This window comes from Centroberyx gerrardi, chromosome 12, assembly GCF_048128805.1.
Source record: "Centroberyx gerrardi isolate f3 chromosome 12, fCenGer3.hap1.cur.20231027, whole genome shotgun sequence".
NCBI lineage: Eukaryota > Metazoa > Chordata > Actinopteri > Beryciformes > Berycidae > Centroberyx > Centroberyx gerrardi.
Genome location: NC_136008.1, coordinates 22638518 through 22653137, shown reverse-complemented (window position 1 = coordinate 22653137; position 14620 = coordinate 22638518). Strand labels below are relative to the sequence as shown.

The 14620-nt window shown below is 45.8% G+C and overlaps 1 protein-coding gene across 4 annotated transcripts in view; it reads right to left on the bottom strand.

Annotated features, from left to right (window-relative positions):
• Positions 1-14620, bottom strand: part of vps13b (vacuolar protein sorting 13 homolog B) — a 351965-nt gene that overhangs the window by 99373 nt on the left and 237972 nt on the right. For all 4 annotated transcript variants that reach the window (XR_013506903.1, XM_078287161.1, XM_078287162.1 and 1 more), the window contains exons 35-36: positions 1576-1917; positions 620-1040 (exon numbers count right to left, since the gene is read on the bottom strand). Coding sequence is in view for 3 of the 4 variants with exons in the window: in XM_078287161.1 (XP_078143287.1) it covers positions 620-1040; positions 1576-1917 (763 nt within the window). In the remaining variant the exon portion in view is untranslated. The remainder of the gene's footprint in view (positions 1-619; positions 1041-1575; positions 1918-14620) is intronic.

Genomic DNA, 14620 nt, shown 5'->3' with positions numbered 1-14620 from the left:
AAGTTACATAAGGAGATTGCATGTTTGCTGGTTTATTGGTTTTGTTAATATGTTGGTATATTGGGTTGGTAGCATAACCCTATTCTTCCCCTGCATTCCCCTTATTCTTCCACCCTAACCAGGGTGTGTATTTTAATCAGGGTCAACCCTAACCCCACCCTTTGCCCCTTACAGCAATCAAGGTCCATATCCCATCCCCATCCATTTACCACATACACTACCAGTCAAAAATTAGGACACACCACATTTGTCTTTATTTTTACTATTTTCCACATTTTAGAATAATAGTAAAGAAATCAAAACTATGAAATAACCCAAATGAAATTATGCAGTGGCCAAAAAAGTGTTAAACAAATCAAAACTATTTTAGATTTTTTAAAGTAGCCGCCCTTTGCCTTGATGGAAAGGCAAAGGCTTTGGAAAGGAATTCATACATAGGCATCAACTTCACTATTTATATTTATCAAAGAAACAATCTTGAAGCCATTTTGGCTTCAAGATCATGAAAAACATAGAACATTCAATCAGGTGTGTCCAAACTTTTGACTGGTAGTGTAGGTAATTTTTTTTTTCTCTGTTCAACTTTGTTCACGTTCCACTCTCTCCATATCTCTCTCACCTAGGCACTTGTAGTCAGAAGCCACTCCTCTTAAGGCCACGTCGAACACCGACAGCTCCATCCTCTGCTTGCGGTGGTGGCAGCTGAGCAGGGCGGAGGGCTGCACCACCTGCAGGTACAGCAGGGGCTCCAGCAGCAGGTCCCCGGCCCCCCTCCTCCCCGGCTGCCTCACGATGGTCACGCCCAGGGCCTGGCGGGCCGAGGAGCGGCTGGGGGTGGGCAGGCCGTCCAGGGAGAGCAGACTGCCTCTCAGCAGGGGGGAGGCCGGCTGGGTCTGGGAGGTGTTGCTGTTGAGCAGGTCCTCAGCGGTCAGGCCGGCCAGGGAATCCTGCGCGGCCGGAGCGGGGTCCGGGGTCGGGGAGGCAGAGGCCGGGGGGGACTCGGACAGGATCTCAGGCTGGTTGAGGGCGCTCTTCCCCACCTAGAGAAGATGAAATTGGATCATTTTCTGCACAGGCAGCCAAACAGTGGTACTGAGCTGGTGCCCAAAAGTCTTTCAGTTTCATCTCTGCCCATAATGCAGCTGGATATAGCACCAACATTAAGAACAGGCTAAAACTGGATCATATTACTCCTGTCTTTCTATAAAGAGAAGTGCTTTTAATGCACTTTGTGCTTTTACATTTAAAGGTTAAGGACAACAATATGGGCCACTGACAGATTAAAGGGATAAACATAATGGCATACTGTACTGCAGAAGTCTTTGTTAAGATTAAACTCAAACAAGTTTGGTCTCTATGTGACTACCCTAGTGTACCTTATAAAGTTATTCCAAAGTATACAGTAGATATGGGTGCATATCTTACTATTAGTATACTACACATTCACATCTCTACAATACTAATACACATCTTGCTATTGTGTACTGTTATAATAATTATAAACAAATGGACAACTGACTGATCCAAGAACTATGACTCATGCAAAAGCTTCCACGCCACAGGCCTTTTGTTTACCTTATCCCCAGGCTCCTTCTTCTCCGGCGTGCTGGGGGTGTCTGACGAGGAGGGGAGGGCCTTGGGGGGGCTGGAGCAGGCGTAGGTCATAACGGACAGCTTACTGGCGGTCAGGAAGATGTCGAAGGGGATGAAGCTGAGGTTCTTGGTAATGGTGGACTTGTGGGAGGGCCTGGCGAGGCGGTGGTGGCTGGCCCCGCTCTGCTGCTCTATCTGGACGATGCGGATGCGGGCGCTGTCGCTGCCGAAGCCGCTGTCCCGCCCCGCCCCGCTGTGACGAGACGAGGAGTCGACGCCCGCCGCCGAGTCCCGACCGCTACGCTGACGCTCCTGCCGACGCACCTGTGGAGAGGAAACACAGAGGGACACTGAAGAGTAAGGGAGTGTTCACACTACAGCTCTTTTTTCCAACTGACAGCACCTTTTTTAAAGTGAAGTCAATGGGAAGCGGCTACAAGGTGACGGAAAGGGGCCACATTGGAAAAAGCACTTTGCGCTTGGCGTCTTTATAGGCAGAGCAGAGCACTTTCTAAAGTTGAGGAGAGTTCAACATTTTAGAGGTTTTCAAACATTTCAGATTTTTGTGTGAGTTGTTGTACCTAAGTACTGTTTGCTAATAGTGGTAGCTACTGCAGTTCATGTACATTTCAAGCCTTTTTTTTTAGTGATAGCTGAATAGTGCGAACACACCCTACAACAGAATTCACCCTATGACCTCTGGATAGTCAGGTCTGTTTTGTGAACATAGACTCATCTGTCCCAAAGGTAGAAATAGAGAGCCAAGACTCATGTCATTTTTGCCTTTATCAACTGAGTTTTTGCCTTCATGAAAACAGCCAACACAAACCTCATGAGCATTCAAACTTATCTTTGTACACACACCCTTATCTCTGTACTAACTATAAATACAAATAGCAGCACTCTCACCCCTAAAACAGCCATGAAATATGGAACCATAACTACACACACAACAAGCCTATACAGGACACACACAAACACACATGCACACACACACACCAAAGTGCAGCTGCAACCTGTGTAACTACACAAACACCTCAAAACATGTGCAACAGCCTGATAAACTAGAAAGAACATGAGAATTCAATTTGCATGAAAACGAATTATTGCTTTATCTCAAAACAAACCAAGATGCTTTCTGCTTTGTTAGCATTACAGAGAGGGATCACAGCATCAAATAAAAAGGGATGAGAGGTTCTTTGCTAAGTTTGTTTCTTGTTTGGATCCTGTCTTTACAAGAGGACACAAACCAAATAACTTGCTTGATTGAAACCATGGACAAATTGACCAAAGCAGGAGAGCATCGTATAGCCACAGCTAGAGACATTAAAGACATACTCCGGGGCTTTTTCTGTGGTCTTAAAATCATTTTGCACTTCTTACAATATTGGAAAGCGTCTTTAAAAAAAGGGCCTCACCCCGGCAAATCGAATTGTTTCGTGCAGTGACTGTGGTATTGTGTATAAAGCAGCCGAGATTTTATGCTTGGCTCCAACGTAACGGATGTCGGGAGAGTTCCAGCCGTTGTGGCAATAAAAAGCTTTCAGTGACAGATGATATAAATCAATGTGAGTAGGTTGCTGGGTTTCAAACGACAATGAAAACAGGCAGCTTTTCTCTGCTACCAAGGCATGCCATCCTCACAACCATGAAGGGGCCGCCACTGGCTCCCATGGGACAGGAACGAGACAAACATATAAAACTAAATGCTACCTACTAAATAATAAATTACTGGACATGTTTATGTCGAACTGACACGTGTGGGAAAAAAAAAAGCTGGAATAAACAGAAGCATTTACTTTTTAAAAATTTCCCAAGCACATGGAAAAAATCTTAGTAAACATTGAGGAAAAAACCCCCGACATGAATCCACCCCCCTAAAAACATTCCTTTTTCTCCAATATAATACAGCTAGGACAGACAGAAAGAGAAGAGTGAAAAAAATGTTGAAAAAGAAGAGTGAAAAATATTGTACGGAGTTGGATACAAAGCCTTGCAGTCAGAGCACATGTAAGGTTTTCTCGGTTGTGCGCACTGGGTCACATCAATTAAAACACTCCTATTATGGCTACAGGCTTGTCAGGTGTGTCATGAGAGACTTGGGCCTATTCATCATCATCATCATCTCCAATAGCATGTCCAATACAATTACCCAATTATAGCGGCCTCTCCCCCATGTTTCTCACAGTACCGTTCTCATCCATGTTAATGGGTGCGACGTCAGTTTCAATTAGCTACTGCTGTCTTTTAAAACAGGATTATGATGAATCGAAAAAACAGAAGGGGAGAGGCAGCGGGAGAGAGAGAGAGAGTTTTTGAAAAGACCCAAGGTGTCCCATCCTATCCCACTCTCTCGTCCGCTCCGACCTGCACATGGTTCCTATTACAGCATGTACTCTCAGCTGCCTTCCTCTCTCTCTCTCCCTCCCTCCCTCCCACTCCATGAGAATTTTAAATGTATATTATTGCTGTGGCGGAGATAGTGTTTCAAGACCTCCAGGCAAATACTAAACCTACTGGCAGCACATTAGACAGAATGCTTGACTTATTAGATATTTCCTATTCTAAACAGTGTCATCAAAGGCTAAGAACAAGAGCCATATAAAACGCCGCGGCATGCCTGCCTGTTCTGTTCTGTTCTGTTGGGCCAGGCTCATGTGTAGGGCTTCCATAGGATCGGCCCTGCCAGATCCCTCTCCTCTCCATGGCCTAATGAGGACAGGATGTGTGCACTTCTTTTCTGTAGAAATGTAAGATTTTCCAAGCAATGGGGAGGGGAGAGAAGGCAGAAAAGGGCCCGGACCTGTCTCCATGTGTGTTGTGTTAAGGGGGCGAAGCTTGCATTGAGGTAAGGAGGTATGTGAAAAAGGTATCCAGCGCAGGCAAAAACGTCCACTCCAAGGAGCGCTCCACGTCGGAAGGGACAAATAAGCCACACAGCTGCTGGGAACGAGAGACAGAGCCAGGGGAAACCGCCAGATACTCTCTATGCTTCTCTCTCTCTCTCCCTCTTTCTTCCCAAGCTTAGGCTGTACACATGCATTTACAATTACAGCAAATACCCCGTCTTCTCTTTAACCACCACTACTAAGAGAGTGCCCCCTAAGCAAATTCTTGGTCTATATTTAGATGTGCTTACAAGTGGAATAAGGGATAATGGGGAACACAATCGGGGGCATAGAGGAAAAGGGACAATGAGAAAACATACCACAGCGCACAATGTGTTCATAGAGTTTGTATCAGCATGCATGCACATACACACATGTACACACACATCAAATCAGTTGTTTTCCCAGGGTTTGATCTCAACTATAGTTTTAAAGCACCCCGCTTGTTTGAAAGCCAAGCACATACTTAAGCATGTGCATGCACAAACACACTCACACACGCACGCACGCACATGCACACACACACACACACACACACACACACACACACACACACACACACACACACACACACACACAGCTGGCTTCTTCCCTATGTCTCTGGGCTTAGTTATATCCCTATTGTGCTTACTCACTGAACAAGAGACCAGGTATACATGGAATACATAAGCCTACAGTCCCATAGTCTATATGCCTTAACCATCCGCCAATTTATTCATTGACAGAGGGCAATAAATTCAGAATACAAACATACACTGTAGCTACAGGCCCGGTCCCGGCTGAAATCCCCTTTTCCAACCATTACTTTCTATTATATTATTATATAATGGCTGCACTGAAGCGCTGTTTCCAGATCCCAGTGCAATCTTTCTCTGGACACAGTTGATCATGATCATGAACGTGCAAGTACACACACATACACACACAACCCCCCCAACCCCCACTGGCCAATCATGAGGTCATCCCCTCAGAGTCGCTAGGCAGAACATTCTGGAAAATGGAGGATAATCCCCAAAGTGTGAAACCATGAGTCTCCAAAGTGCCAATCACATCAGAGCGCATCTGTACGACTTCTGACCCCTATTTCTGTCAGTGTAACTCAGAACAGCTTGGCTGGAGTTAGGGTAATGTGCGGAAGCAAATGTCATATCATCCAAATGCCACCCGTTTGCAGTGTTGGCTGGCTATCCGAATATGACTACATAACTTTTACATCTGAATACCACATATGCAGTCGATTGTTTCCAGATGAATCAAAAGTAGGTTGCAATTCAGGTTCAGAGATCAGGAAACATGAAAATCTGGATGTTTTAAGATGGTGGGAAGTCAATGATAGTCGACAGGACAGAATATAATCAATACAGTACAAGTAACAAAGGTGACTATTATTCCTTACAAAAAGGGAGGTCTATTTAACAGCCAAACATCCTCACTGAAGTCTGCATCCAGGCCATAAAGGCTTCCAGGTTCGTTTAGTTAAGTGACAAATAACAAAAAAAGACAAATAGTACATTCAGTATATTTTAAGGATGGCATAAAGGTCTTAACAGCAAAAATAAGACATGAAATAATAAAAAAACAAACAAACACACAAAACCTTTGGGGTTTTTGCTACTAACCTGACCACACACTAGTAGAAGTATGGATGAGGACGCAGTAATACAGAGTACACACACACACACACACACACACACACACACACACACACACACACACACACACACACAGTGACTAGGACAGCAGAACATCCCCACTGAGTGGTAAACCGTCTGTTGGTGACATCATCAAAGCAGGACTGCACTGGTAAATGGAAAGGTTACTTGAGTGACATCATTAGGAAGTGACAACAGTGCTAATTGTGGGAGAAGGTCAAGGCGGCGGTATAATTAGAACTTGGACATCAGTGTTGAGTGAGAGAGGTCGGCCACTTGACATCATTAGAGAATTACATGGATGTTAAGGGAAAGGCTTGGAGAAGAAAAGGATGTAGGGATAGAGTTGTCACAGGGAGCCAGAAACGGCCGTACGACACATGGCCAGGGGCAATATTCAACTATCTGGTCAGTCATTTTCCTTGTATGTAAATGTATGCAAATGTCACTGCATAAGTTCCATTTCTGGCAGTGAACTCCTCACGTTTTACTGTCAAGGTGAAAGATCTGTTTAGTAATTTTGCCGAATGTGAAACGTACTGTGGAGAGAAAGCTGCATCAGTAAAGTAAGAAAATGACATATGCAAGGCAATTAACTTTAGTATCCAATTTTTTTGAGTGGCAATTGCATGCCATAACCCATAGAAATTAAAAAGCAGTCACGGTAGTCATGGTAGTTAGGTCAGGTCAACTGACTGCTTTTCAGGCATTTCATGTTGAAAAATTGTTCCAAGTTTATCACAATTTTCCCATGTTCTCTTGTAACTCCAGTAGAATTCCCATTCAAAAACATGGAAGCAATATTACTAAATCTTTTTGACAGAACTATTCAGTGGAGCTACTTACTCGCAAGACGTCTGCATGGAAATGAACTCCTGTATCTTGACTACATCAGAGTTTACAGGTTAAGCCCCTGCTGCGCTACCCGCTATTGTTTACCAGAACCATAAAGCTGATAGCAGGCCTCTGTGCTTTTCTGCTGACGGAAGAAAACCTCAATGCAGCAATACCTCATCTTAATCAAAAATAATAACAATAATACTTAACGAAATGCCATAAAGACTGCAATTCATTCTCTCATTTTCTGGTGGAACGCAGAGGGGGGAAGACATTTATAATATGAAGTCACCGCTCTTTGTAAGCTGTAACAGCGGCCACAAAGCAAAAAAGGGCATCAAAGGCGGTCGTTTAATACATTGAACTTTGTTTCAATAACAAAGGCAACCTGCTATGCACTTCGGCTGAACCACAACAAAGAGGCAGTGGAAGGTCGCGACCCCGGAGCTCGCAAATGGATGCCGGGCACTTCAGAGTGACTGTCAACTGCACTTTAAACACAACATACTCCAAAGATCAGGACGCCGAGTGGGGCCTTTTTAACAAGCTCCCCCCGCCCAGTAATGCGGGTGGGTGGGAGGCCTGCTGCAGGGTATAACAGCATGTTCCTCTAGAGAGCATGACAGTGAATATCTCCCACTTTTTAGTCTTTCTCTCCCCATGCTGCAACCCCCCCCCCCATCATCTCTCCTTCCTCTCTGTCCATTTTCTCCCTCGCTCTCCCCCTCTTTCTCCCTCGCTCGCTCCCTCTCTCCATCCTCTGGACAGGATGGGAGAAATAACAATCTGATAATATTTTCCCTGCCGTGTCAGAGGCTCTTTTGTTCCCCTGATGCCACGTTACAGACAGGGGGGATAGCAAACATCCGGGTGACAGTAATAATTCATGCATGTTGACATTCCTGAAGCAATGGGTCAGTTGGAACACTTTCCACCCAGCAAAGCCTGCTGGAAGAAAGGAGAGGAGAGAGGAGAACAGAGAGGAGAGGAGAGGAGAGGAGAGGAGAGAACGGGAGAAGACAGAAGTGGAAAAGAGTGAGAAAGGAGAGAGAAAGGAGAGAGGAGATGAAAGGAGAGTGGAGAGGCGGACGTAATTACTTTTAATTATTAGAAGTCAGACTGTCATTGCATGGCAGGCCGGTGTAGCGGGAGGAAGGCCTGCGGAGCACCTAACTCAACAGAACAGAACAAAGAAAGAAGAACGGACGAGAAAACATGAACACAGAGACATTCTTCTTTAGTTTTCAGCTGCTTTACGGTTTGGAGAAGCCATGGCTCGGAAACAAAGATGCAAAATGATAAAGCCTGGAGAACAAAAAGAAAAATTGAACACAGTGAGTTAATGTGCTCCATGTGGGGAACTACAGTATGCTGCTCAACAAAAAGCTGGCTCTTGGAGATGAGGCGGCCAGAGCCTCCGTTTTATAATTTATTGAACTTCAAAAACGGTTCTCTCCTACGCCCCGCACACAACATTGGTTTGCTTACAAATATTTTGCCACAAATACAACGCAGATTGCAATCGCTCAGTAGAACAGAGCTGTATCCAGAGTTCTGACATGCAGCAGGCTACACTGTGGTGCTCAACACTTTGAGTTAAAGACGCAGGCCTTCCCAGTACAACTCCAGGCCCTCTGAGAAGCTCGCCAAACCCGCCATGCCCCGCTCTTAATCTTTGGCAATCCAGAATGATTTAAAAGGCCTGACAGACACCACCCTTGGAGCTCAACAGGGGACTTATTGCTTCAATCATCCGCAACAGATCCACCAATCCAAACCAAAACCCCGATCCAGATCCACCAATCAAATCCAATGGTTGGGTTAGGGGTGAGCGTGAGGACACGCAGGATTTAACCCATATCTGGGTAACACTGGCAGTTTGAATAAGCAGGATGCAGTATAGTAGTACTACTCAGTGAAGGAAGGTGTTCAAAAATGCCAAAAGACAATTGTAGATTAACACGGCGACTGTGTTAGAGAAAACAAACAGAGGGGGAACGGGGCTCGAGCGTCATGATGGAAGTATTCAGAAATGATACACAGACCTTTTCCGCTCATCCAACATAATCTCTTGGCTGGGATCGAATGCTGCTGAACAGACTTTATCGCAAAACGTTTCCATCATTGCTGATAAACAAGATATCAGTCATATGATAAACAAAATATGGATGGTAAAAACATGGAAACTTTACGATAAAGTTATTATGAGTCTAAGACTGGATGGAGAACTTGGTAGAACAGATGGCCCAGATGAATGGATAAATGGCTTTTATATACATATATATATATATATATATATATATATAAAAAAGTCTATATCAACAACTCCCTTTCCTACATCCCTCGGCAAATGAAACCAGATTCCCGGCATTTCACATTCTTCGGTGACACTGATGAAATTGAGACAAAGGCCAGATGTGGACAGAAGTGTGATGGTAAGATACACTAAAAGTGAGAGGGAATGAGACACAGAGGCACCCTGGGGTCTCTCTTAATTGCTGCGATCCCGGGCCTCGGCAGCAGCAGAATCGTCATCTTTCTTTCCTTCCTCCTCTCTTCCTGCCTCTCTTTCCCTGGGAGTGCGGTAGAGAACAACTGGCTCTCATTAGCCGTCACCATCTCTATTTAGGTTTGAGATTTGTGCGGGGGTAATTTTCTAATCTAATATTCAGGCTCCAGTGTTTACACATGCCGAGGGTCCCCGAGCGAGGTGGGCTACGGCGGTGACGCTGGCCTTCATGGGTGTGAGACTGACTGAGTGACTGAAAAAGGAGATGGTAAGAAAGTGTGTGCGTGTGAGATACAGAGAGTGTGTGAGATACGCTTTGCTTGCCTAATAACTGTGTCTCCGGTGAATAACATGAGTGAATTTCAAAGAGCGCTGACCCAGTGTAATTCTTGTTTCATTTCTTCAGTGTTTATATTTAGTGGGTAAAGCAGAGTGTGGCAACGCACCGCAACACTCAGGCACGCACACAAAGAAAACACATACTCAATACAGCACAGAGCTATGCAGCAGGCTAATCATCAGGTTTCAGCCTGGCCCTCAAGTTCATCCACCCAAGCTTTCAACTTAACATCATTAGACTTGGCATTATGTTTTCAACAAACAGAACAACAAAAGAGCCTTCAAACTGCATTGTCTTCAGCGTGGGCTCGGCGGTTCACGAAAGCAGACGTCTGGGGGACTTCAAAAAGCAGCGGAGATGCCTTCCATTAGGTCATGGAGTGTTCTTCTGAAACGCCTGCCTGCACTGCCTGGCGGCCATGTCTGTGTTCTCTGCTTTAGTTACGAGGTCGTGGGGAAACAGCAACGGCAGGGAAAACAACGGCGACCCGGGGTGAGATGGGGGCTGGTTGGAGCAGGATAGGGAGGGAGGCTGGGGGGGTGGGGGGGTGAGGAGGGCAGATGAGCCCCAGGTGGCCTGCTGAGGACCGTGAGCGATGCTGCTGTGATCAACCCACGCCCTGGGGAGCCAGTGTACACACACACACACACGGCTGCAAAAAGACACACTTGCAAGCACACACCAGCTTGTATACACATGCAAAAGCGAGCACGCATGCACCCGCAAATACGTAGTGCACGGACACGCACGCAGATACACACACAAGCACGCACACAAATTCACAGAGCGGCGTGAAGACAAGAACAATCCTGGCTCGCTGTCTATTTACAGAGCTGAAATTAGCAGAGGAGGATTGAAGTAATCTTCCTTTAATTTCTCTCTGGATGTGCTCCCAGGACTGAGTGAGACCCAGGCTCTGATGTGCTGCATGTTGGGCCCTCAGAGGAGAATGATGCAAGACCCCCTGTCCCCTGATCTGGGTTAGCCGGGAGGGCCTCGATAAGGGGGACGCAAAGGGCAAGGCTACAGGACTGAGCTGCAATAGTGCGAGGAAAGACCTTAGGTAAAATATGGAAGAAAAAACTAGTATGACTGCAAGAAAAGACCTTCAGCTTTTCAAGATACCTTGACTGAACACACTGGACAAACATCGTTCAGAAGGACATTGTGGGATGAAGAACAATTTGTTTGAAATACATGAGGACTTGGCTTCACTAGTGGGCTTCAGAATGAGGGCTTAACATGGAAGAAACACCTGTAATGCTTTATACTGCAAAACAAAATCATGATCATACACGTTCATTTTTTTCTGTATTGGCTGCACCACTAGCATTTCAAGATACTCTAACTCAAATGAACACGTTATCAAGAATACATTCGAGCTAGAGGACTATTCCAAGTGTTGGAATATGTGAGGTGCACTTGACGATCCATCTTTGACATGCACATCTAAACCACTGGACCGGCTCCAAGCGGACAAACTAAAACAGGTGAGGTATAAAATCAAGCCCACCTATTGAGTATCCAAAACATCTGAGTTATGTTTTTGAGCCAGGTCTCAAGTGGTTACATGGCACCTATCCGTGCATATCTATCATTGCCTAGACTTCATTTGGGTTTACATGCCTCTATCAGGTTTCAGGGCCACAGTCACAAGCCTTAAGTACAGACAAAGACATCATTCATCTCACACACTGACTGTATATAGATAGCAGTTAGGGTATACTTAGAATACTGCTTAGTTCTTAAAAGATGCCCTTGAAGAGACAACATGTAAAACAATGAAGCAATCCTAAAAACTAACATCCACCTTACAAACAGAATTCATGTGTTATTAATATAATCTTGGATGGCTTTAACAATGAGCAGAAGAGTGACTTTGTGGACTGAGAATATTTTTGATATTTTACACCTAACCAAGCTTAGTAGCGCAAATACTCAAAATAGAAAATGTGTCTGCATCCATGGAAAATCTTCCAAAGTCTCTGGTTTCCACTTTTGGGAGAGATCTGTTGACAATATCTGTGCTGAACAGTCCAAGGTCAAAGGAATGATGAGTGAATTTTGTTTTAGGGTCCAAGGGGAACTCAGTAGTACTCCAATCGTCCACAAGACTTATAAGTCACAGTAAGAGAGAAATAGATAGATACACATGCACATACATGCATGCAAGCACATACACACCCACACATACACTCATTACACACATTTTCACTACACCATCCAAGTCACAGAGAGCGAACCCAATACTCCCCATCACCTGTTATTCTAGGTGGAATCTTGCTTATACAGGTGTGAAGAAAAAAAAATCTCTTTACCCTGTTTCAGACAAAAATTCAGAGCTGTTCACTGAACAAAGTCTACTATGGTGTGTGTGTGTGTGAGTGTGAGTGTGTGTATGTCTGTACTAGTTGGCCCGGTGTGCCCTGCTTTTACTAGTCCCTTGGGTCTGTGACCCTGTTTCCCCTGCAGGCAGAGAGAGAGAGGGCACCCCCGACTCCTCCTCACCTGAGCCGACACCCGATCCCAGGGTTCACGGCGGGGGCCCGCTGCCTCTCCTCAAAGGCGGCGTTTGTTTCCCCCCTCTAATAGAATTCCAACCTTCGTGATTTTATCTGGCTTTTTCACGCCAATTTCGACAAAACCGATTGAGGGGAGAGCAAATTCAGCTGCTACTGATCTCAAATAGATTGAGTTTCCAAGGGGGCCAATTTAAGAATGTGCCACGGCCGTGCTTTGAGACGGGGGTTGGTTGGGGTGGGGGGTCGAACAGGGAAGGTGAGTTGTTATGACTGGCTGTCAATTAGCAGTTGATTCACATAGGAGGGGTCAGCGAGACCCGCGCAAAAAAAAAAGATACGGTTTCATAACAAAAGAAGGGCAGCGAGATGAACACTGGCTATAAAAATATGTATGTTTAAGATAAGCTGAGACAACGGCGCTTACTTAACAGATGTAAGGCAGCCAAAATGGAAAAGGAGACGGCCGCGCAGGGAGCCGTATTTATTATTGCTCTCAGCAGCAACAGGGCGAATGAAAATAGTGGCGAGCAGGATGGGGAGAGGTCCGGGTGAAAGGGATCCGGCCCTCAGAGAGGGTTAATAGCCAGGTTGACTGGTTCAGAGCTGACCTCTCAGGAACGTCAGCTCCCACATTTACAGACAAACACTTAGGACAGAGCCAGGAACCAAAGAAAACAGGACCCGGACTCTCTCCTCGTCTCACTCTGTCATGTCTCGTCTCTCACGATTTCACCCTTACTCTTGTTCCCTCTCACGTTCCCTGTCAGTTTGCCGTCCCGTCTCACGCTGTCTCCCCTCCCTCCCTCGCTCTCTCTCGCTGTCTGTTCTATTCTCTTTCTGTGCTTTGGCCGCTTTCTCCCATGCTGTCTCCGTTGTGTCTCCCTCTCTGTTGGCCAGCAGCGTCCAGAGCAGCTCCTCTGACACCTCACTGTCCTGGACAGCTCGGAGGTAGAGAGAGACTGCAGACTTCAGCTCTCACAGCTCAACAGCTACAAGACAATATGAAACACTCATCACAAAGAGGAGCGGTCTTGGAAATGGTTTACTTTAAACATACACAGACAAGGATCCAGCCCTAGGTCACTCACCGAGCCAAGCTTGTCAACAACACCACGGCTTAGATAAGCCATGTTCTGTGCTTTTGACATCCAGCTAATACTCCTACATGGACGAGAGTTAAATTGTTGTAGAAGAGAGCAGGATAGGTCACCAAGCTTCCATGCTCCCACAGTGTAACATTTAGTAGCATTTGGAGAGAGGTTTGAGGCGCAGAAAGCTCTTCATTTGTATCGAAAGATCATTGTATACATTTCACATCTACAGGCAAAGTCCCAAAACCGTTGGGGCAGGGACCTCATGGTGCCTTTCATGACTGTTGACTGCTCTACACCGCAGTAGGGCTTGGATATGAAAAGACAAAAGACCATGTTTTGATTGTGAGTCTTCATCAGCCTCTATGATAAACCATTTTGAAACAATGACACCAACAAAAAAAACTTTAGCTCACTGTCTAAAGACATTTCACTGCGTGTGGTTGAGTGTGGTTGTGCGGATGATGTGCACAGAAAAATACACGCATCAGTAAGCATTCTCCTCGCCACTAATAACCTAAAACTGCTGTCCAAACCCACTGACAAACCAAACCAGCTACCGACCAGTGTGTTCGTGCCTACTGTAAATCCCTTTCTCGGAGTGGCTCGTCTTGGCTGGCGACCTACACCGCTCGTGACACCCTCTAAGTGCTGCGTTAGTCAAGCTTGCGTGAGAGTGCAGCCCGTTTGCCTCCTTAGTGCGGCGCGGACTACAAGGAGGTAATAGCGTAATAATATCATAATCTACGGACTGTCAACTTCTATCTGTCTCGAGAGTAGGAACCCCGTCCACTGACAGCCAGCCAGCCAGCCAGCTAGCTACACTAGCTAGCCAGCTCTGGAAGGACCTACGCTTTTCCAACCAGGAGCTGTGCCAGTCCCCCGAAGAAGAGAGAGATGAATGAAAGAGAAGGGAAAGAACATGGGGAAAGAGAGGAACGCAATAGAGAGAGGGAGAGAGGAGATAAAGAGTCGGAAGGAGGTAAAACGGGGGAAGGAGATCGACTGAGAAAGACTGTGGTGTGTGATGAGAGAGAGATGGAAAGTGAGGAGAGAACGATAGAGAGGGGGAGAGGAAGAGCGGGGATAAGCCAGGCGATGGGTGAGTGAGAGGTTCTCCCCGAGTGTGTTTACTAAAAACAGTAATTCAGAGGTTCCTGTGATGCCTGATACCTTGTCCTGAACCTG